The sequence below is a fragment of the Ciconia boyciana genome, chromosome 4 (genome assembly GCF_034638445.1).
Source record: "Ciconia boyciana chromosome 4, ASM3463844v1, whole genome shotgun sequence".
Lineage (NCBI taxonomy): Eukaryota > Metazoa > Chordata > Aves > Ciconiiformes > Ciconiidae > Ciconia > Ciconia boyciana.
Window position 1 is genome coordinate 22,111,997 of NC_132937.1, and position 22,346 is coordinate 22,134,342.

The window sequence follows — 22,346 nt, forward strand, 5'->3', positions numbered from 1 at the left end:
TATCTTGCATTTCCACCAGGAACAGAGTGATGAATTTAAAGAGTTAGTGGTGTTCCAGGCACTGAGAAGTGGGTAAAAGCTGAATATCCCAAATTAGAGGAGGGTAAATCCTGCCAACAGATATATACTTACTCTACACTCAGTACTTTTCCTGGAGCAAAAGGATTTTTAGGATAACAAGACCTGACCAGTCCCCCAGCTATCTCTCTACCCCAACGCATTCTTGCACATTACAGCCACACTACATACGGTGAAGGTCACAGGACTCAGACACATTTTCCCTCCTGGAGGTGGTACTGCACACTGGCAGTTCTTATGTCTCATGACTTATACTTGGGTCTCATGTCTTATATCTGGATTGCAGCTTTTCAGCTGCCACCAGAGTAACACAAGAGGGGCACCAAGTCACCCCACAATACCCAAGTAACTGCTTGTGGGCACCCATAGTACTGAGATGCCTTGGATCTTCTGCCTTGAGATATAGGATGAGGGCAAAATCCTTGGCTGCACAGGAGAGCTGGGAGTTCAAGCATGACCTGAATATGCAGAACTACCAAGGACTTAAAGGAGGCAGCAGGGAATACGACCACCTTCATGGCCTGGTCTTTGCCAATATTGTCCCTCAACAGAGCCTAGTCCTTCACCCTCTTTCTAGGAGGGCAGGCAAGGAACCTGTCCTTCTCACTTGGAGGTGGTCAGCCAAGTGCCAACCTGCTCCTGCAACCCCAGCACCCACCACTGGCAGACAGAGAGCTGAAACTCACTTTGGGATAGAAGGGCTTCACAAAGGGAGGCTGTACTATTCTCCCATCCACACCGCTGTGCCCAGCAGCGTCAGTCCCTTGATTCATGATGCCACTTTGCTCCCACGAGATGAAGCAGAGCAGGGTCTAGAAAAGATCAGCACTGCTGCTGGCACTTCACAGATGGACAAAGCAAACAGAGCTGGAAGAGCCTCCCAAGGCATGCATCTCAAGGCACCAGGGGAACAGGGAACCAAAAGCAGGTTTCTCTGGGTCACAGCTGATGTGCCACCATGTTACAGAACCTGCAGCAAAGAGCTTAGACCAGCTGAGAACCAAGAGAAACTGAATATTTGGGCACTTTCAGCCTGCCTTATAAATTTCATAGGTTTTAAAGTCAGAAGGGACAATTCCTGTCAACTTGACCTTCTGTAATATGGAGGTCTGGGAATTTCCTCCAGCAGGACCTCCTCTTAAGGGTACAGCTTGCAGTTTAACTGAGAGACCTTTTTGCAAGACAGCCAGTCTTAATTTGAAAACCTCAGACAATAGAGAATCCACAACATCTTTTAACATTTTGTTCCAGCAACAAATTACTCTCCCTGTCAAGCATGAATAGTTTAAATCATAGATTTATTTCTTCCTACAAAGTAAGTATATTTCAATAGCTTGACAGCTGGAGTTGATCTGACCTAAAACCCAGATGACTATACTTGACCAGATGAGTCTTACCTCTCCAGTGACTCCAAAAGCAAGGCATTAACTACAGGATGATTCATTGCCTTTGAAATTTAGGTATGGAGAGTAAAGAAAAAAATCTTTTAGTTTACACAGGCCTGACAGATTAATAACACCCAGAAGCTCTCTCAAGGCAGCTACATTGAAAACAAATAGAACCACAACTTGCATCAATTTAAGGGTGCCTGCTGCCAGGGAAAATGCCATCTGCAGTTAACTCCCTCTTTCCCTCCCCACACTTTAATAACACTTCTAGAGCTCTTGAAATCTGGGATATCAAACTGTCCTGTGCACTGCCCTCCTTACATGGTTAGCAAAGAGCTGCCCTAATCATGTCTCATATGGGCTAGACCCTTCTGGAAGGTGAGGCTAAGTTCTCCATAGCTCCCCCTCCACTGACTGCAGGCTGAGCCTGCCCCTTTCCACATGGTAATGGATCTACTCAGCAGTGCCTGGTACTTCTCCAACAGATCCCAGAAAAGCTGAACCTTTACACAGTGGGGATATGGTTGAGACAAAAATTCTGACCTGAAACTGCTATTTTATTGCAGTTTTAATAAGGGTAATAACATACAACCATTGAGGCACAAGTAAGGCAAGGGTACATGCCAGGTGGAAGGAGGAGGGAATGCACCAAAAAAAAAAAAAAACCACACACCCACCACAAACAAAAAAGCCCAAACAAACCCAAACCCCACACCTTGAATCAAAAGTCAAGTCATAAGGTCTGTAGTAAGAATTTTAATACATTGATCAAGTCAGTTGAAGATACCATGTGGTAGAAGAGTAGAAAAAGGTCTAACAGTCCTGAAGGGAAATGGGAATTAACCTCTGCAGCTATGTTAGTTGATCACAGTAGTATACAAAACTTCTACACAGATTTTGAGAGAAACTTTCAAGATAGAAATGGAATAAAGCAGCATGCTGACTGCAGATAGAGCATACCAGACAAACTCGGCAACTTTCTTGCCAAAAGCCATTTGATTTCTAGTTGGTGAATTGCAGGAAACCACATTCATCCAGACTTCACCTAATTGTTCAGTATGGCACCGTATGGGAAGTTATGAGTTATTTTAAGGCCATACAATTAATACAGGAAAAATACAGCAGGACACAGATCAGCCAAAGAGCAACAATAATTGTATTTACAGAAGATGCAGGCTGGAAGAAAGCTGTTTGTGTAATTCTTTGAGCACTGGGTTCAGGTCTGTAATACTTTTCCTTGCATGGCATAGCTAATAAAAGGGAGTGACAAGTGAAATATGCTGGGTAATGCTGGACAGAATGCCTAATGCAGAGTAGGATTGCATACTCAGAAGAACTGCATTAATGGAAAGAATAGTAATATAAGTTAAACAGTACAAACGGCAAGGGACAAATGCTGACCTCTTGTTCCTTTTGCCTGAAGATGCCCAACAGCAGGACATCCCCACCCAATAGCCTATACCTTGGCCTTTATACAGGCACCCCATCTCCTCCCACTTGCCCCAAAAGCACAGCCCAAAAGGGAAAAGAATTAAACACAAATGGAGCATGTAGATGTATTGCCTGAAATGGTTAATTCCATTTTGCTCTTACAGGCTGAAGAGGAAGAGGGCTTGAGGAAGCTATTGCTATAGATGACTTCCTTTCCATGGCAAAGTTTACTGACAGATGCTTAAAAATACAACCAACACTAGCATTTTACAGTGTGGGTATTGACATTTTATTTTTTAAAAATTGAAAAAAGAATACATCATTTTAGTGACTGGAAATGTGTACAAAGTTACATATTTCAAGGAACGCACACATTAAAGAAACAGGCTTTGAAAGAGTTTCTCTAATGCAGTAGCATGGGACCTACAAAATCTTTCACAACCAATACTGCTTGTTTCAAATACTCCGTAATAATATGGCATTGGGAGAGCCAGAGATCCCCTGACATGCCAGCACTGCTGGTACAGGAGGTGCCTGATCTCAGTCCCTCAGCTGTGAGTACCAGTGATACCCCAGTAATTCTACAAGGTAGAAAAGAAGATGCTTCAACAGCACAATGCCATAATCTAAGGGTACCCCAGGAAAATCCAACAGTATCTCAAAGGTGACAGAGAACAGGCAGTCCCCACATATCTTTAAATTAACTCTTCCCAACCCTGGTATTTAGTAACAGCTTTAAGGAGTATATTTATATATAAATCTATTTTTAAAAAAACCCACAAACACTATTGTGAAATTTACATGAACACACACAACTTTAGCAACACTGTGTTTCCAGTGGAACTTGGCTATTAGCTGCTTGCAGTTTATATACAAAGCTGATTAATTAGAAAGGCTGCTACAGGGAGCCAAGCTTTCTTTCCAGGTTAGCCCCTGGCTAGAACAAGGGTTTCCTGTGTGTTACTGTCTAGCAATTGGCAATATGAAAAATTTTAGAACACCAGGGTGCAGTGGTTTGTAAACACTTAGTCTTACTATTAAACTAAAATCCAGTGCATTCTCACTCTCTGCTCTGATATTATGGATCAGCTGATTGATACAATGTTCTAGGAATTCATGGGAGATATAAAAAGTCTGGCCAATAAAAATCCTTTAGAGAAATTCATTCCTGGTGCCAAGTTGTTGACCTTAGAGCAACACCAAGCATGAATTTGATCCATAGTAGAATCACAGGCAAATTTTTTCTGGGATGTAGGAGTTTCCATTCCATGTTAGCAAAACAATTTAAGTTTTACATGATCCCCACTCTACAGATGAGGACACAGGTTTGGAGGGAAGCAGTTTGCCAAGCTCACAGGCAAGGCCAGCAACACAGCCCAAGAGAGCTCCAGATTCCTGAACAACTGGCCCATGTTGGAGGTGTTGGACAGCAATGCTCACTTCTCTCCTGGCTCCTACAGTCCTCAACCCCCTTCTACTAGGGAAAGATTACATGATACTGCATTTGGGGAAAGGCTCACAGGAAAATGTCTAAAGCAAATGCATCAGGAATACACACACACACACAAGCAGCTAGAATCTCTCAAGACAGGAAAAAACCTCTTCCTGTTGTTCTTGAAGCTCTTCTTAACTCTTTCCTCCTCTTTGCCAACTGCAGTCCTGAGTAATGAATGTCTGCCAGATCTGGGTGGCAGCTTCCTCAGACCCTTTCCTTGTGCTTCACATTAGCCAGCTTGACTGTTTCCTGCTCAGAGGCAGGTGGAGAAGGCTCATCATGACATCCAATCATCAGCTGATAGACCATCACTCCTGCAATGGCCCCAAGAAAAGGAGCAACAATTGGAACCCACCACCACTGTTTACCAGTCCTGGAAAACAAAAAGAAAATGCACAAGGTAAGAACTGCAGCCTACGCATTAGGATATTCATGTTTGGATCTAGAACAATGCAAGATCTGGTCGTCTCCAAACATCACCATTGACTTGCAAAAGACAACAGCACCCACATATCCACAACAATTTCCAAGGCAGATATTGTCCCCCAATGCAAGTTCAGGTGACAAGCAATTCAGAACAGCTACTTCCAGGAGTTCCAAGACCATCTCTCCACCAAGAAGGGAGAGAAGCAGTTGCAGTGCCTGAACTAGGCACCTTCACTTCCCTCTGACTGCTTGCAGGAAAGCATCCCTTGACAGCACATAGTCTGTACTGCTCATGGCTCTCAATTTTCTCCAGCAACAACAAAATCCAAGTATAACAAATGCCCTACATTTTCTACTGCTAAAAAAAAAATATTATGATAGGCTCATGTACAAGGTGCACCTGAACATCTCATGGATACTCTTAGATTTGCTCCCTGATAGCAAAGCTAGGCCATTTGTTCTCACTGCTGGAAACTGCCAAGCTTCTACAATTTCTTAAGAAATCGGAGCAGAGCAAACAGTGTCTTTTAAAAATGTTTATAAAATCCAAAGATACCTCATGGGTGCTAAGACTCTTTATGATGCCAGAGCTACTACCTGCTTGGACTTGTTTTTCCCCTTGATGCACAAGGTTTTCATTGGCAAGCACTTACCAGAACACTTCAGTGCCCCAGCCAGCAATGGCTGTGAAGAGACGAGGCCCAAAGTCCCTGGCAGGGTTGACAGCGTAGCCAGAGTTGAAGCCCATGGAGGTTCCAATAACAAGGACAACAAAGCCAACTGTGAAAGCCTCCAGCCCCGTGGGGACAGGGTTGTTGTAGGGATCAACAATAGCCAAGACACAAACAATCAGGGAGGCTGTGCCAATGAACTGGGGAGTGAGCAGGAAGAAGAACTTAATCCAGATTAATCTTTTAACCAAATTATTTAACTCTTCTGAAGTCCCATGCATTTAGGACTCATTCTCTAAACTGGAAGACCTGCACTGTCATCCCATGGCATTATCAGACCACAGCAGAATGAGCATCCACGGGAATGGGAGAGTGGAACGTGCTCCTTCTGGCAGCCCACAGGCTCGATTAAGCCCACACCTTTTTCCCTACCCACAGAAGAGCTATGAATAACTGTTTGAGCAGCCAGAAAAGCTGAAGACATCTTCCTGAATGTGCTTCCAACCTGCCACAGCTGGGTGGCTGCTGTCCCTTGGTGGCTGATGGCAACTTTAAGGAGGAGACAGTCACCTCCAACACCAACCACCACCCCACACCCAGTTGAGCTCTGGGTTGTGCAACAGCCACAGCAGTACAGTGGGAGTGAGGAAGAGCCATCCTTCCTCAGGCTATCGCTCTTCAGGGGCTGAGATCAAGTTGTATCCTTTTCACTGGTGTCCTGGCCAGTCTTGTGCAACTGGTTAATCTCCTGAGCACAAGCCTTCTTGCTGTAAGGGTGCCTTCTGGCTCTGCTCTTTCTATGGGCTAGTGAGATATCTGTGTCAGCTCTAAAAACCTTTCTGGATATCTTTAAATTTCAGTTCATTCTCTAACTAAAGGAGAGGCCCAGAACCACCCCAAAAGATTCCTCTTCAAATGCACCTTCACCCTCCCAGCACCCTCTTACCTGGTCAAAGAATCCATTCACAACATCCAGATGCTGAGACGGGTAGGTGGCAAAGATACCAGCAGTGGCATTCTGTCCTGTTACATACAGCTGGTTGCTGCCAAAAGCCCAGATGGCATCTAGAGATGTGCGTGTGGGGGGAAGAAAGGTAGAGAGGTCAGTCATTTTCCAACACACATCAGAGAGAGGACCCTGCTTGGAAGATGACTAACATGTAGGCTCCACAGAGCTATGAATAGAGATAGAATTCCCTGAGCACCCCATTGCTATGTGTTGCAAAACCATTTGCTGTAGAGCACTCATTTGGAAAACTTAGGGTGTGATCCACCACAGCATTTTACCAGTCAGGCTCAGATGCAGATGGCCTGAGTCCCTGTTCCTAATATTTCTGGTTTGTCAGGCACCAGGAAAGCATTAGAGCCAAAAACTAAACATTAAGCTGACTCCAAATCTCTCCCAAAAGGTACTCAAATGCCTGTGGTATCAGTTTTGGTGTCAAGACATGAGATATTGCTATGGATCTGATCTACAGCAAACAGGATTTGGGCTGATCTTGCACTTTCCTCTAAGCCAATACACAATTAGTTTCACCTCTCAGGGTTGTCTTGTAGAGCAGTCAGCCCCTTGCCTACCACTACATAGAAGCTGTATAACTAACCTAGGTGGGCTGTCTAGATTCCCTCTATGGTCAGTGGAGAGAAACAGACACTTTCTGAAGGTAGCTCTTCCATGGTTTAGGCAGCTAAAATGGGATTAACTCTTCTGGAGAGGAGACTTGAGCCCACCAACTAGAAAGGTAACTGGTGTTGAACTGGAGTCCTGATGTTTACAGAGATGAAGGTAGGTCCCCTGCTTCTTTCTAAAGTGAAAAGGAGTTGGTGCTAGTGCCGGGGTGGCAGTTTCCTCCCTTCAGGTAGAAGCTACAGTGACCCAGATGTTCTGCTCAGCTACAGGGAACACCGCTCCTACTGCCAGGAACAGACATCAGGAGGTGAACTCTGAGTCAAAACATCACCCTTGATATTTGTCGAAGAGCAATTTCCAGCACAGAGTCAGTTCTTGCCCACTGAATATTGCCCTGCAATGAGGAACATCACTCAGGAGGAATAGGTGCATGAGGAACTGGATTTCTAGGATGCTTTCCAAGGTATAGAATCACTCTGATAAGGGCAGCAAAAACTGCTAGAAGTCCCATTGTCTAGAAGCTAACACGGGACAATGCAGAAGACATCTATGGTGAAGTCTATTTTTTTTTTAAACCAAGAAGGATAAAACAGCTCTGGAACAATACACGGATATAAAATCTCCGTTACTACTAGTTTTTCATCAGCATTTCTGAAAGATCTGTTTTAATCCAGGTAGTACTTACAAGAGGGGCCATCCAGTGGTCCATGTTACCATGATCATTACTCAAGGACAGAGACTCGCACATTGACAATGTTAGTTGGCCTTCAGATTGCTTTGAACCCATCACCATCATGAGAACAGGAAAGCCCTCCCAGAAACACAGTAAGGAGGTTTCTCACATCTCTGCTTCGCAAGAAAACACTTCTTTCTGGTTTGGGAACCAGCCTCCCTGCAGTGAGTCATGCAGCATTCATCTCGCCCCAACAAACACAGAAAGTTTCTGCACTTACCATAGTACAGCCCAAAGACTATGCCAGCTCCCAGGAAAGCCCCCAGGGTTTGGGCCAGGGCATAAATTGGTAGCTTGATCCAGGGCTCCCGGGCCAAGAAGCACATGGCAAAAGTGACAGCTGGGTTCAGATGTCCACCTGCAGAGAAGCTGGTGGTTATTGGACTTTCACAGGCAGAATTTGGGTCCCAGCAATGAGCCAAGGGACACTGGTTTCCATACTGGTGCCACATAGGAAAAGCACAGCCATCTAGGCCTACATAGCAATTGTCATAAGTGAAATCCAGCCCTCATGGAGCCGCAACATACCTGATACCTGTCCTGAGATCAAAATGCCGAGCGTCACAGCGAAGCCGAAGGCTAGGTTCACGGTCAGGAAACCTCCATGAGTCCCTCTGCTGAGCACAATCTGCGCAACAGATCCACAGCCAAACAGCTAGGAGGAAAAGAAGAGTTTGAAATTACCCTCTCTGTTTCACATCAGGGCCAGTTGCTGACCAGTGCCTGCTCCACTTACACTTGCATGCACCATCACAGCCCACCCATGACTCAAAGCCTTCAAAGCTTCAATCTTTGGTTGAAGTATCTAGGTGTTATCTCCAGGGACAGCAGAGAAGGAGAAAGGACACAAAACAAGCTTATCTCCTGGCAGGGGGAAACAAAACCAGGGCCAAAATGAAAAGCAAGATCAGACCACAGTTCACATCTCCAGGAGACTTAGGGTCTTTGTCCAACCATCTAATTTTCAGGCAGTAGGTGAGACGAATCAGCCACACAGCACCATGGACCAAGGTATTAACAATGCAACTGTTCAGATGAGGGATCCAAGTACCTTATTGTTAAAAAGACTAATTGTTTGACACAGTAGCACATCGATTGTCAGGGGACAATTTTGCTGATGCCTGGAAATACAGACACAACTGAAGGTCATATACAGCCTGACATTCATGGAGTCTTCTTTCAGGTAGCACTGGCTGACAGCAAGGAATTGGGGCTGCCTCCTTGAGCTGAGGCACCTGCAGTTGTCCCAGCCCCAAGGTACGCTCTCTGCTGTGGGCACTCTGAGCAGAGCCCACACCATCCCAAACCAGCCATATCCTTCCTATGGCAAAACTATGGCAACTTCCTATGGTAAGAAAGGATCAGGGCAACACAACTGGCCTGTCTCTGCAGCACCAACATGGCACAGGCACCATCAAGAAAAGTCCATATTCCACAGACAGCCTGCCAACCAGCACAGCCAGAGGCTTGGCCTTCTGTCCAAGATCAGGAGTGCACTAAGCACTTTGGGGGACAAAAGTTGTTTCTGCTGAGTGATAAGGGGTGTTTCCCAGTAGCTAAGGGAGGCATGTGCTCTTGCTCAAAGACATTTGCTCCAAACAGGTGATCCTTCTCTTCCCAACCACATCCAAAAGCCATCCTTCCTATGCTCACCCTTAACAACCCAGACCAGTTTCCCCTGGCAGTTCAGTTCATCACTCATCCAGCTGGAGGCTTTCTGCCTGGCCAAGTCTCTCCACTACCCACTATGTAATTTAAAGAGCCCTAATCCTGATCATCTGTATGCTTTTATCTTCCACTGACTCCACCTGAATTGATTCTTGGTGTATACTAGGGATTATCACATCAGCAGGTACTGAGAGCATCCTTAAGCTAGGACAGGGATTACATCTTGCTCCCAAGATCCTCCAATCTAGGGATCAAGGCTTGCCTTATTTCTACTGACCACATGCCCATATCTACACACTCATCAAGACTTTCTGCTTTTGTGAACTCCATCATCCCAGAATTACTCAATTGCCACAGAGGCAGTATGTGCTCCTAGGGGATAAGCCACCAAATAGGCACCAGTGCAGCAGGGGTGGCTCTCTTCACCTCTCCTGCCAGTACTGGACATGCCCGTTGAGCAACGCACAATCCAGACCTGGGGCAAAGCCAAAACACACCTAACTCATCCTCTCCCATCCCCTTGACAACTGATGAATTACTAATAACGCAGACACTGCACTCAGCCTGCTGGAAAAGGAACAGCCAAGTAGGCTGCAGGCTGACTCAAGGTGGACACTCTGTACACAGGTGCCTCTTGGCCAGGAGCCAGATCCCCAATGCAGGACCTTCTGTAGAGAGAACAAAGGAACCTGTAGAACTCATTAGTTAATGAGAGGGGACGTCCAGCACTGTTCTCTAGTGGGTGCAGTCAGAACAGCCCCTTCAATGTCCTAACCCTGAGCTGCCCAGCTGGGAAACCATGGCAGAGAAGACATACAGGCAAAGGCAGAAAAGATGAGCCTTGTTTATTGTGCAGCAAACAGAGCCATCATTCCCAGCTATGCCCAAACCACCGAGGGAAGCGTAGCTCCAACTGAGCAAATAAATACTGGCTAATGACCAGGGTGACATCTGTGCCTTCCCTTACCCCAGAAAGGCCCCAGCATGCTTTAGACAGAGGTTTGGAGAGAGTACTTGGCCATGGTGTTCACCTCTCTAATGCCACACAGCACATCAGTCTGACCAGGGAGGGGGTGAGCCCACAAAAAGCTGCAATGGGCATCTGAGTTTGGCAGGGTTGGCCCCAAGTTCTTCTGATTGATGAAGGTATGTGTTATTCACTCTGAAAGAACTGGCAGTTCTGCAAGTGGATGGTATGTGGCTAATGAGCCAGCCACCTTTTGGTTGCAGAAACCACAGAATAAAGTTTTCCCTCCTCCACCCCCCTGTTCACCCACAAAGGTTTTCCCTTAACCTGGAGGAAGGCCAGATATGCCATTTCTCAAGAGGTTGTTCCCCATCCTCCTCTCCCCCCATCCTACACCTGGTAATAGCTCTCCAGCTTTTCCTCAGAAGAGAGTCTATAGGCTGTGCAAAAACACCCCAGAGCCACTCCACAGGACCATTACAATTATTTATCAGATGAGCCCTGAACACTATTTGGCTTAATTCAGCATAACAGTAGAAAACTTGACCCTCCACAGGTAAAAAAAAGTAATGTGATATTTAGGGACAGATTTCAACTTTGCTATACATGTGTGCAATTCCATCCTGCACCAGTGGAGTCCACTAAGCATGAACATGTATTCTTATGCATGATATCCATCCATGGCATTTGACTTTTAGGAGCCAGTTCAAATCGTGCTCACCCATGCTTTTGTGGCAAGTGGCTTGACACCACACAGTTTTGTTGTGGTAGTGGCTATTACAATTTTTAATCACACCATTTCCACTTCTGCTATTTGCTAGTTTTTCTTCCAATTCCTTTTCCCAGGCCATATGAGATAGGAGACCCTCAGCATCCATTCTTTAAGTCTTTCTTTTCCAATGCTTGCAGAAGTGTTTAGGAGCAGCTAGCTTGAGTTGAAAGGCAAGGAAGGTCAAATAAACACAATTCAGCCTTTATCCTGGTGGCTTTTAAGTCCATGCAATGGATGTAAGAGTTCTTAGTCAATATTACAGCACTATGGTCAGAGACAGTGGTGCACACCCAAGGCAGAGATGAAACCTCACTCTTGATTTTAATAACCTGCCTCAACACTTCTTTTTCTTTTTTTTTTTGGTTAAAAAAACCCACCAAACATTACTAGAAGAACATTCCAGCCAACAGAAAGCCAGGTTACTGCCTCACATAGCAGCATGTGCAGCAGTCAACTATTATACCCTCATGATCCACTAACCAAGTTCAAAAGCAGTTTTAAAGTGATAATAAAATGACTGCAACAAAGCACTACTCTGATGTATTAAAGTTACTCTCCTAGAAACTGAGGTCAATGCACCCATTAACCAGGTTAATGGAAGCCTGCTCCCTAATTTCATCTTACTGTCTCCAGCAGATCTAATGGCTTTCCCTGCCAACAGGGAGGCTTCTCACTCCTCATGAGCTGATCCAACTCCTTGCACTGTGAAAAGTAACAAAATCCATGTTCTGCAGGATCCATGAGTTGAACTGGTTCAAGGGTGGAGGAGCCGACAAACTCCAAAGCCTGTACAAGGGTGGGGACAGCCAGAAGCAGCAGCAAAAACAGGAAAAGGTACCAGATTGCTGGATGAAACTTCACACTCAGGGAAACTTTAAACTCTCTGTGTCCAGGGCACATTTGGAGAATGGCCATTTGGCCATTTATGGGCATAAATGCCCATTTATGGCCATTTGGCCATAAAAACACCCTGTCTCAATATCTGGAGACGGGAAAGCTCCAGAGCTAGTCAGGGCTGGTAGGAAAGGACCTTGGAGGACAAAAAAAAAGTTGAAAAAGCTAATGAAGAAGTGAGGCCACCTGAGTTTATAGGCAGACCTTGTGAAAAACAGCTATGTACATGAACTTGGGAGAAAGGTAGTGCTCAGCACTCCTGTGCTGGTTTTGGCTAGAATAGAGTTAATTTTCTTCGTAGTAGCTAGTATGGGACTACGTTTTGGATTTGTGCTGAAAACAGTGTTGATAGCAACAACTAAAACATCAGTGTTTTAAGTAGTGCTTATACTAAATCAAGGACTTTTCAGCTTCTCATGCCCTGCCAGGTGCAGAAGAAGTTGGGAGGGGATACAGCTGGGACAGCTGACCAAAGGGATATTCCATACCATATGACATCATGCTCAGCATATAAAGCTGGGGGAAGAAGGAGAGGACATTTGGAGCAATGGCATTTGTCTTCCCAAGTAACCACTATGTGTGATGGAGCCCTGCTTTCCTGGAGATGGCTGAAACCTGCCTGCCAATGGGAAGTAGTGAATGAATTCCTTGCTTTGCTTGTGTGTGCAGCTTTTGCTTTCCCTATTAAATTGTCTTTATCTCAACCCATGAGTTTTTTCACTTTTACTCTTCTGATTCTCTCCCCAATCCCACCGGGGGGAGTGAGCGAGTGGCTGTGTGGTGCTTAGTTGCTGGCTGGGGTTAAACCACAACAACTCCCCTGCACAACAGCCAGGTTTCCTCCCTTGCTTGCCTCCTCTTTTCTTTGCCAGTGCTTTTTCACACCTTCAGGTGCAACACAAAAGGCCTGGATGTATTTTCTTTTGGACTTCAGACAGACTGATCTCTAAATCAAGATGGGACAGTTTTGCTGGCATAGCCCAGGAGGAGTGTTATTACCGAAGTTACAACTTTCCTCTTCAGCCAGCAAATAAACCAGGGATTAGGCAAGGACCCTGCTGTAAATCTACCCTAATCACCTCAGTGGATGGGAAAGGCTGCTCAGCCCTCACTGCCCTCTGGTTAGTGGGGAAGATGCCAGAAGAGCAGTCAAACTGTGGGTTTACTCTGAAGGAAGAGACCCTGAGATATTGATGAAAGATTTTAAGCATTAGACACACAAAGGGACACCTCTGTTCATATCAGAGTGGAACTTAGGACTATCCTACAGTCCCTTCAAGGGGGGAGGCTGGGAGGGAGGGGGCAGAGGATTATCACTTTACAGCCGGTTCAAAACAACCTCCCAACTCCTCCTCTGCAGCTCAATGCAAGAAGGGGTTAAAGGCACTGTAAGTCTCCCCCACAGCCTCTTGCTGCCCTCCCCAAGGAGGGGGACCAGCTGGGTAGATCTGAAGACAGATCCATCCCCATTGCTATTTCTGCTCAAGCAGCATACAGAGATTTTCCTCAACTCCATGGCCCATGTGGCCAGGATGACCTCCACCAGCCACAAAGGCAGTGCAAGGAACACCATAATTTTTGCCTTTCCTCAAAGCATCTCTTGAAGAACCAGACTGGTCATCATTTACAAAGCAAGGAGAAACATTAGACCCCACAGTCAGACTTCCTGTCCAGCACAGCTGGAGCCAGCCTGGACAGAAGCAGTCCTATGGGGAAGGGCAGCAGCAGCAGATGGTCTGTCACGTTACGGCTCTTTCTGCACTGCACGCTGTCCTGGAGTCAGGCAGGGCTGCAGGACTCGGGAGATAAGAGGGTCTAAGGAAAGTTGTGCCGCACATATATCACATGCTACAGCAATGCTGCACAAAGCTGGGGAGATAAGTAGTGCTCAGCGCAAGAAACCTGAGCAACCGTCAGCAGAGGAGTTGGGCATTAGAGAGGAAATTCACTATTTTAGCTTCTGTGTGTGTGGGAACAAGCAAAACACACTTATTCTGATATCCCTGGAATCCTTCAGATCAGGAGGCTTTAGCTCTTAGAAAGACCTGTACTTCTGGTGGAGTTTTGGTCACAGGGTTGGGGACTGCTGGGGAAAAGCTGCCATCCCAGTGAGGGCAAGTCTTGGTGCCTGAACTGTCCTGCTTGTAGGAAGGAGAAACCTCCCTGCCTCTGCACAGGGACAGCAAGGAGGGACAGTTTTGAACAGTTAATGAAGAGCGTAGAGCTCTTCTGGTGGAAGAGGTGAGGAAGAGCAGCAGCACTGCCATTTCCCACACCTCCACACCCTGCAGCATAGGCCATTTGCAGGGAAGAATCAGCAGCACTTGATATGCTTAAAGCAAAGCTTTCCAGCCCCTTTCAAATCCTAGCAAAGCATTAAGAAAAACACAGAATTTTAAAAATTTAAAAAAAAAAAAAAATCACATTCTCCAAATGCTACAAGCTGGGTTCAAGCAAATCGGCACAAATTAAACAGCGACTGTGGGAATCGCCGTGCCGCCCCAGATGGCTGCGGGATGAGCGGCAACTTTAAGCTCTGCACTGCCAACAGTTAAATGAGGGTCCCTTCACCTTGGTCATCACAACCACTTTGCTACTTTGGTTTCTGTGGTCTGCAGCACACTCATACTCCAAAAAGCTCCTACCTGGCCACAAAGTCAAGACAGCCCTGATGATTGAAAAGCAGTTAGGAATTGTTTTGTTGTTTCATTGTGCCTCTACAGCAGTGAATCACAGTTAGTCCAACTTGGAAATCAATTATAAACAGCAAGTTCCTTCTCCTGCAAATGTAAAAACCAAACAGAGCCAGTTTTGGTATTTACAGCCAGCCAAGCAAGGCAAACAGATAGAGCCTTTAAGGGAGGCACAGAGGCCTGCCTCTGGAAATCTGGCTTTACCAAGTTGCTACAGTAATAACACAAACAGCAAGCGACTTGGAAAATGCCTTCAGCGCTTGCATTGCTTAACTATTGCCAGCAAGCGGTGCTTCTGACATAGGTATAAAGTTCAAACCTAAAGTACCACTCAGAAAGTGCATTTTGAAGGGGAAAAAAAACAGTCATTTTAATTTTCAGAGGAAAGGTAGAATCAGCATTACTATTCCTGTAACAGGAAGGACACTACCCACAGACTAAAACCACGTTGTACAAGGTGCTGTACACAGCAAAAGCAGCTTGCAAGTAAAGAGCACCTCGCCTTTGTGCTATTCAGGGCTTGGCTGCCTTAGTTGGATTATTTTTATCTTAAAAAAAAAGGCACTATTTCATTTTAACATTCTGCTACCTTTACAACCTCCTTAAAATAAGAAAAAAAATCAAGCACTAGGTTAATTCTTACAGGCAAAGAGACTTTGCAGGGGTCTGAAATCGCTTTGCCCTAGAAGAGTTTGAGAGCACTGCGGTCATTATGCAAGTGAAAGGGAGGAGGGAAGACGCTGAAGCCATGCCAATATCCACGGTGGGACAAGTTTTACATTACACAGTGAAATTTAAAGGGAGCTGCAAACTTTAAACAGTGTCCTTCCCTTCAGCTCAGGAAGTTGATTTCAGTATGAACAATATCAGACCTTAAGTCCATCCCTAATATTGTTCTGCTCTAGACATATTTGTGTTCACAGAATCGTATAGGTTGGAAAAGACCTTTAAGATCATCGAATCCAACCGTAAACCTAACACCACCAAGACCACCACTACACCATGTCCCTAAGCACCTCATCCAAATGTCTTTTAAATACCTCCAGGGATGGCGACACAACCACTTCCCTGGGCAGCCTGTTCCAATGCTTGATAACCCTTTCAGTGAAGTAAAATTTCCTAATATCCAGTCTAAACCTCCCCTGGTGCAACTTGAGGCCATTTCCTCTTGTCCTATCACTTGTTACTTGGGAGAAGAGATCGACCCCCACCTCTCTACAACCTCCTTTCAGGTAGTTGTAGAGAGCAATAAGGTCTCCCCTCAGCCTCCTTTTCTCCAGGCTAAACAACCCCAGTTCCCTCAGCCGCTCCTCATAAGACTTGTTCTCTAGACCCTTCACCAGCTTCGTTGCCCTTCTCTGGACACGCTCCAGCACCTCAATGTCTCTCTTGTAGTGAGGGGCCCAAAACTAAACACAGTATTCGAGGTGCGGCCTCACCAGTGCCAAGTACAAAGGGACAATCACTTCCCTAGTCCTGCTGGCCACACTATTTTTGATACAAGCCAGGATGCCATTGGCTTTCTTGGCCACCTGGGCACACTGCTGGCTCATATTCAGGCGGCTGTCAACCAGCACCCCCAGGTCCTTTTCTGCCTGGCAGCTTTCCAGCCACTCTTCCCCAAGCCTGTAGTGTTGCATGGGGTTGCTGTGGCCCAAGTGCAGGACCTCGCACTTGGCCTTGTTGAACCCCATACAATTGACCTCGACCCATCGATCCAGCCTGTCCAGGTCCCTCTATGGAGCCTTCCTACCCTCAAGCAGATCAACACTCCTGCACAACTTGGTGTCATCTGCAAACTTACTGAGGGTGCACTCAATCCCTTCATCCAGATCATTGATAAAGATATTAAACAGAACTGGCCCCAACACAGAGCCCTGGGGAACACCGCTTGTGACCGGCCACAAATTGGAGTAACCTCCATGCACCACCACTCTTTGGGCCCGGCCATCCAGCCAGTTCTTTAACCAGCAAAGAGTACACCCGTCCAAGCCATGAGCAGCCAGTTTCTCCAACGGAGAATGCTGTGGGAAACAGTCTCAAAGGCTTTACTGAAGTCTAGATAGACAACATCCACAGCCTTTCCCTCATCCACTAGGCGGGTCACCTTGTCGTAGAAGGAGATCAGGTTGGTCAAGCAGGACCTGCCTTTCCTAAACCCATGCTGGCTGGGCTTGATCCCTTGGTTATTCTCTACATGCCGTGTGATAGCACTCAGGATGATCTGCTCCATCAGCTTCCCCGGTACCGAGGTCAGGCTGACAGGCCTGTAGTTCCCCGGGTCCTCCTTCCGGCCCTTCTTGAAGATGGGTGTCACATTTGCTAATCTCCAGTCAGCAGGGACCTCCCCAGTTAGCCAGGACTGCTGGTAAATGATGGAAAGGGGCTTGGTGAGCACATCTGCCAGTTCCTTCAGTACTCTCGGGTGGATCTCATCAGGCCCCATAGACTTGTGAGCGTCTAAGTGGTGCAGCAGGTCACTAACCATTTCCCTGGATTATGGGGGGCTCCATTCTGGTCCCCGTCCCTATCTTCCAACTCCGGGGCTGGGTACCCAGAGAACAATTGGCCTCTGCTATTAAAGACTGAGGCAAAGAAGGCATTAAGTACCTCAGCCTTTTCCTCATCCTTGGTCACTGTGTTCCCTCCCCCATCTACTAGGGGCTGGAGATTCTCCTTAGCTCTCCTTTTGCTGCTAATGTATTTGAAGAAGTATGTTTTGTTGTCTTTACGGCAGCAGCCAGATTGAGCTCTAGCTCAGCTTTGGCCCTTCTAATTTTCTCCCCTGCACAGCCTTGCTACACCTTTGTAGTCCTCCTGACTTGCCTGCCCCTTCTTCCAGAGGTCATAGACTCTCCTCTTTTTCCTGAGTTCTAGCCAGAGCTCTCTATTCAGCCAGGCCGGTCTTCTTCCTTGCCGGCTCATCTTTCAGCACCTGGGGGCAGCCTGCTCTTGTGCATTTAGGACTTCCTCCTTAAAGAATGTCCAGCCTTCCTGGACTCCTTTGCCCATTAGGGCTGCCTCCCAGGGGACTCTGTCGACCAGTCTCCTAAACAGGCCAAAGTCCACCCTCTGGAAGTCTAAGGTGGCAGTTTTGCTGACCCCCCTTGCCGCTTCTCCATGTATCAAAAACTCTATCATTTCGTGATCACTCTGCCCAAGACGGCCTCCAACCATCACATGGCTCACAAGTCCTTCTCTGTTCGTGAACAAGAGGTCCAGTGGGGCACCTTCCCTAGTTGGCTCACTCACCAGCTGTGTCAGGAAGTTATCTGCCACGCACTCCAGGAACCTCCTAGACTGTTTCCTCTCTGCTGTATTGTATTTCCAGCAGACATCCAGCAGGTTGAAGTCCCCCACAAGACTTCAGTCAGTTCCATCTCCTGTGAAGACAATTTCATGGATCCCAGGTCTTTCCTCAGGTATTTTATCATCTGAAACCCATAAGAGATATTTACCAGGCTCAAATGCAGCTAAATGCATACACACCCAGCTCAGCCTGCTGGCAGGGTGGGCAGCAGGGACTTTTGCAAGGTACAGAATGACAATCTCTCTGCTGGCACTATCCAATTCAAACTACTACCCAGGCCATCTGAAAGGGGAAGAAAGTAATCTTGGAGGCCCTTTCTGTTTTAGGCAGGTGATATAATAAAAAGATGCAAAAGAATCCAGGTGGTCAGGAGCACAAAAAAATTATTTTTTAGTAAAATAGAATCTGTAAGTGTCACTTCATTAACAAAAGAATAGACTGGGACAGCTCCAAGGCAGAAAGGGATTGACACCCAGCAGAGCCATACTGCAGGCTTGCTGCCCTGAAACCCATTTCCTTCTCTGTATACCCTTGTTTTTGCCTGCTGACAACCCAGGAGCATTCACCATGTTTGGGACTTTCCCATTTCTCCCACCATTCCACCCCATCTTCTTCCACGTGGACACAGTGCCCACAGCCCTCCATCCACTGCAGTGTTGCTGCAGGAGATCCCAGGTCACTTTTACAAGACCTATAAGATGGAGTTGAATGTGTCACTAAACCCAGCGTTTTCTTGTCCCCAGACACCAGCTCAGGAATTCCTGAAGGTGAGGGATCTGCTTGTACACTTACACACACACACATTTTAAAACACAGCAGATGTGGTGCTCCCGAGGACAAGGCATGTGTTGCCAGTGCATCACTCCGCCTTGCCGATGGGTGCCCATTACCATCCTCATTTTGGAGGCTGGTTATGATTTTGGACCAAACTCTTCCTCAGGCTCTGAGCACATCCCAACTCCTCTCTGCCCCAGAAAGGCAGGGCTGTAGGGAAAAGTAATCTCTGTCATACCAGCTAATACAGTTGAAAGAAGGAACATTTTCTGGATCACAAGCCTTTCTGAAAGCTCAGATCCACATGGCTAAAGGCTTGCCTTGTTTCTCCACCAATATTAACTTAGCTAGCAGGAGACATTAATCCTTACAAGTCTTACCTTCCTTCAGTCCTGGGACTAACTGTAGTAACATCAATGATTCATAGACAGCAACTTTCTACCTGTTAATCACTTTCCTATCAGCTTCTACCCACCTTAATCCCAAATAACCCTTCCCTGAAAAATCAACAGGGCCCATTTGCAAATCACCACAACTGGGTCACTCTGACAATAAAGCCATTGCACTGTGCAAAGCTGATTTCCTTTAAGAGTGGTAGCACTTTAGGGGGACTTAGCTGAGCCCTCTGTCCTCCCACACAAGACCCAGTAGCCTCCTCTTCCTCATCAAAAAAGAATCTTATTTATTAAAGCATAAGATAGTGTGTCAGTCCTTTTGTGTTGTCCCCAGGAGCACGTGCAGCTTCATCAAACCTTCCTCCGCTTTCAGCTCCTCCAACTATTAGATTTCTCCCCAAACAGTCCTGCCATCAGCTACAAAGAGGTGTAAACCCACAGTTACTCCACTGAAACCTACAGGACTGCTCTGGCTTTACACCACTTCAGAGGAGCTTTCACCTGTAGTTATTCACTGTGTGAACACCAACTCATTTCTGCTGCAATATCAATGCAACAGATTCGTGGCCTGTTGGGCAGTCCTGCATTTTCAGATGCAGATGCTCAAAGCCAGATATCCCTATCCCAGTTTTGCTACACTGGTATTTACTCCCCACTCTTCACACACAACTGTCCTAGCTATTCACATCTGCCTTTGACTTCAAAGCAAGCCAGGGCTGCTCAAAACATTTTCAAACTAAGTCACTTATACAGACATCCACCCTGCTTTATTCCTGATATCCCATCCCTTTGGAAACCGAGCACTAAAACAGGCAGAAGAGTTTTATTGCCATTCACCACTTAGAAAAACATCAACTGACAGCTCAGCGCTATCACACACATGGCGAGCTCAAGCTCCCAATCGGCTGCTAGCACAGGCTGCCACGGTGTCATGCAGCCCCGCTGATAAGACCCTGGGGAACCTGCAGCCAACAGCAAAAGAATGCTGCAACAGTTTAAATTCTGGTTACTTCTTCTCCATAGGATGCACAAGGAAAACAAAGCAAAGTGAGGAAAAAGCTTTAGTTTCCCCAGATGATAACACTTGAAGTATTTCAGTGCCAAGAAAATATTCCAGGGCAGACAGAAAGGAAGTTTTGCATGATCTCTAGCAAAACACTTGCTGCTTGCACAGAGACTTTTTTGCTGCCTGCACTTTGCAGACACATAAAAGCCCCCAAACTTCCACCAAGCTCTGCAGAGCCCACCCTTTGCCAGCAGCCCCAAAGCTCATCCTATGGAAACTTGCATGAATATTTTTCCTGTGGATAAGGACTTCTCTAGTCCCCACAGGGCAGGTTGCACTGGAGCTCGGCTCACGCCTGGTGCAAACTCTGGCAGCAGCACAGCCCCTTCACCAGAACAATTCCCCCCCACACCCAGGGGTTAGAGAGCATCCCCACACCACAGCATAGACTCACCACCAGGATCAGTGTCCCCAGGCACTCAGCCAGCACTTGCCGGACTAATTTCTTTCTGATCCTCAGATGCTCCTCAATAGTAGCAAGAACATCCTTTTGCCTCCCCATCACAGTAAAGTTGCCCTTCAAGCGGTGTCAGGGAAAAAGCAGCAGCTGACCAAACCTCAGCAAGGTTTCTTTCCTAGCAGAGCTGCCTTTGCTTATAAATAAGTTCAGCAATGCCTGACATACCTCCTGGGTAACCACACCCCTTCCACCCTCTCTTCAAACCCAATTATTTTTTTTTTCCTCCTTTTCAGCATGAGACAAGAGTGGGTGGTTTTCTTCATTTTCTTTATTGCTTGCATAGGTGAGCAAAGGATTCAGGAGTTTCAGAAGAAGGAATTAAATGTGACAAAGATGCCCTGCTCAAACCCCTGCTGTTTTCATCACTTACCACCTAAAACATGGGGCCATATCTGCCTCTCCAGCTTCAACTGAGGTCCTAAAAGCTAAAAGCATAGACTGAGCAGTATCTTAACCCATTTGTGCAATCACAGTACCCTGCTTTCAGCTTGCTTTCCCTCCCAAATTCCAGCAGGATGGCAAAGTGATGAGTACTCCTGTGCTGATCCAGAGGCTGCAGGTGCTTTTGCAGCAAAATCGTGGGGCAGGAGGGTTTGATCCCCCACACCTGTACTGCAGGCTGAGGCCAAGGCACCTCCTGACTCCAGCGATTACCCAGCTGAAGCTGGTATCAAGAAGCAAGACAAGACCTCTCTCCATGAACAGCTGCATCTGGGTCCAAACTCTTGTGTATCCTTACAGTTTCTCTCCCCCTCCCAGGGCTTTGGGAGAGCATTTCCAGCCCAGTCCCCATGAAAGCTGTAAGGAAAGTGGGGAGAGGTCCCAAGCACAGAGCCAGTCCCTTGTCATAGGACCTTGACGAGGAGACCACTGACTCACTGAGCCTCACAGGAACCAACCCCTGCTGCCTTTTCATCCTCAGTAATGTCCTGTATCACCCTGGGACAGTTCTATGGGACAGTGTCCTGGTTTCAGCTAAGACAGAGTTAATTTTCTTATAGTGGCTGGTATGGGGCTATGTTTTGGATTTGTGCTGAAAACAGTGTTGATAATACAGGGATGTTCTAGTTGTTGCTGCACTAGTCAAGGACTTTTCAGCTTCCCCTGCTCTGCCAGGTGCAGAAGAAGCTGGGAGGGGACACAGCCAGGATAGTTGATCCAAACTGACCAAAGGGCTATTCCATACCACATGACGTCATGCTCAGTATATAAAGCTGGGGGAAGAAAAAGGAAGGAGGGACATTCAGAGTGATGGCATTTGTCTTCCCAAGTAACTGTTAGGCATGATGGAGCCCTGCTTTCCTGGAGATGGCTGAACACCTGCCTGCCCATGGGAAGTAGTGAATTAATTCCTTGCTTTGTTTGCGTGCGCGGCTCTTGCTTTACCTATTAAACTGTCTTTAGCTCAACCCTCGAGTTTTCTTACTTTTGCTCTTCCGATTCTCTCCCCCATCCCACCGGAGGGGAGTGAGTGAGCGGCTGTGTGGTGTTTAGC

At 46.6% G+C, this 22,346-nt stretch overlaps 1 protein-coding gene across 1 annotated transcript; it reads right to left on the reverse strand.

Annotated features, from left to right (window-relative positions):
- Positions 1 to 3,162: 3,162 nt before the first annotated feature.
- On the reverse strand, positions 3,163 to 21,004 carry LOC140651169 (aquaporin-3-like). Its single transcript, XM_072860321.1, has 6 exons — positions 20,786 to 21,004; positions 8,381 to 8,507; positions 8,073 to 8,210; positions 6,436 to 6,554; positions 5,472 to 5,689; positions 3,163 to 4,765 (listed from the first exon to the last, which is right to left on the reverse strand). The coding sequence occupies exons 1-6, from the start codon at positions 20,891 to 20,893 to the stop codon at positions 4,597 to 4,599; spliced, it is 879 nt and encodes a 292-aa protein (XP_072716422.1). The 5' UTR covers positions 20,894 to 21,004; the 3' UTR covers positions 3,163 to 4,596.
- Positions 21,005 to 22,346: the final 1,342 nt, after the last annotated feature.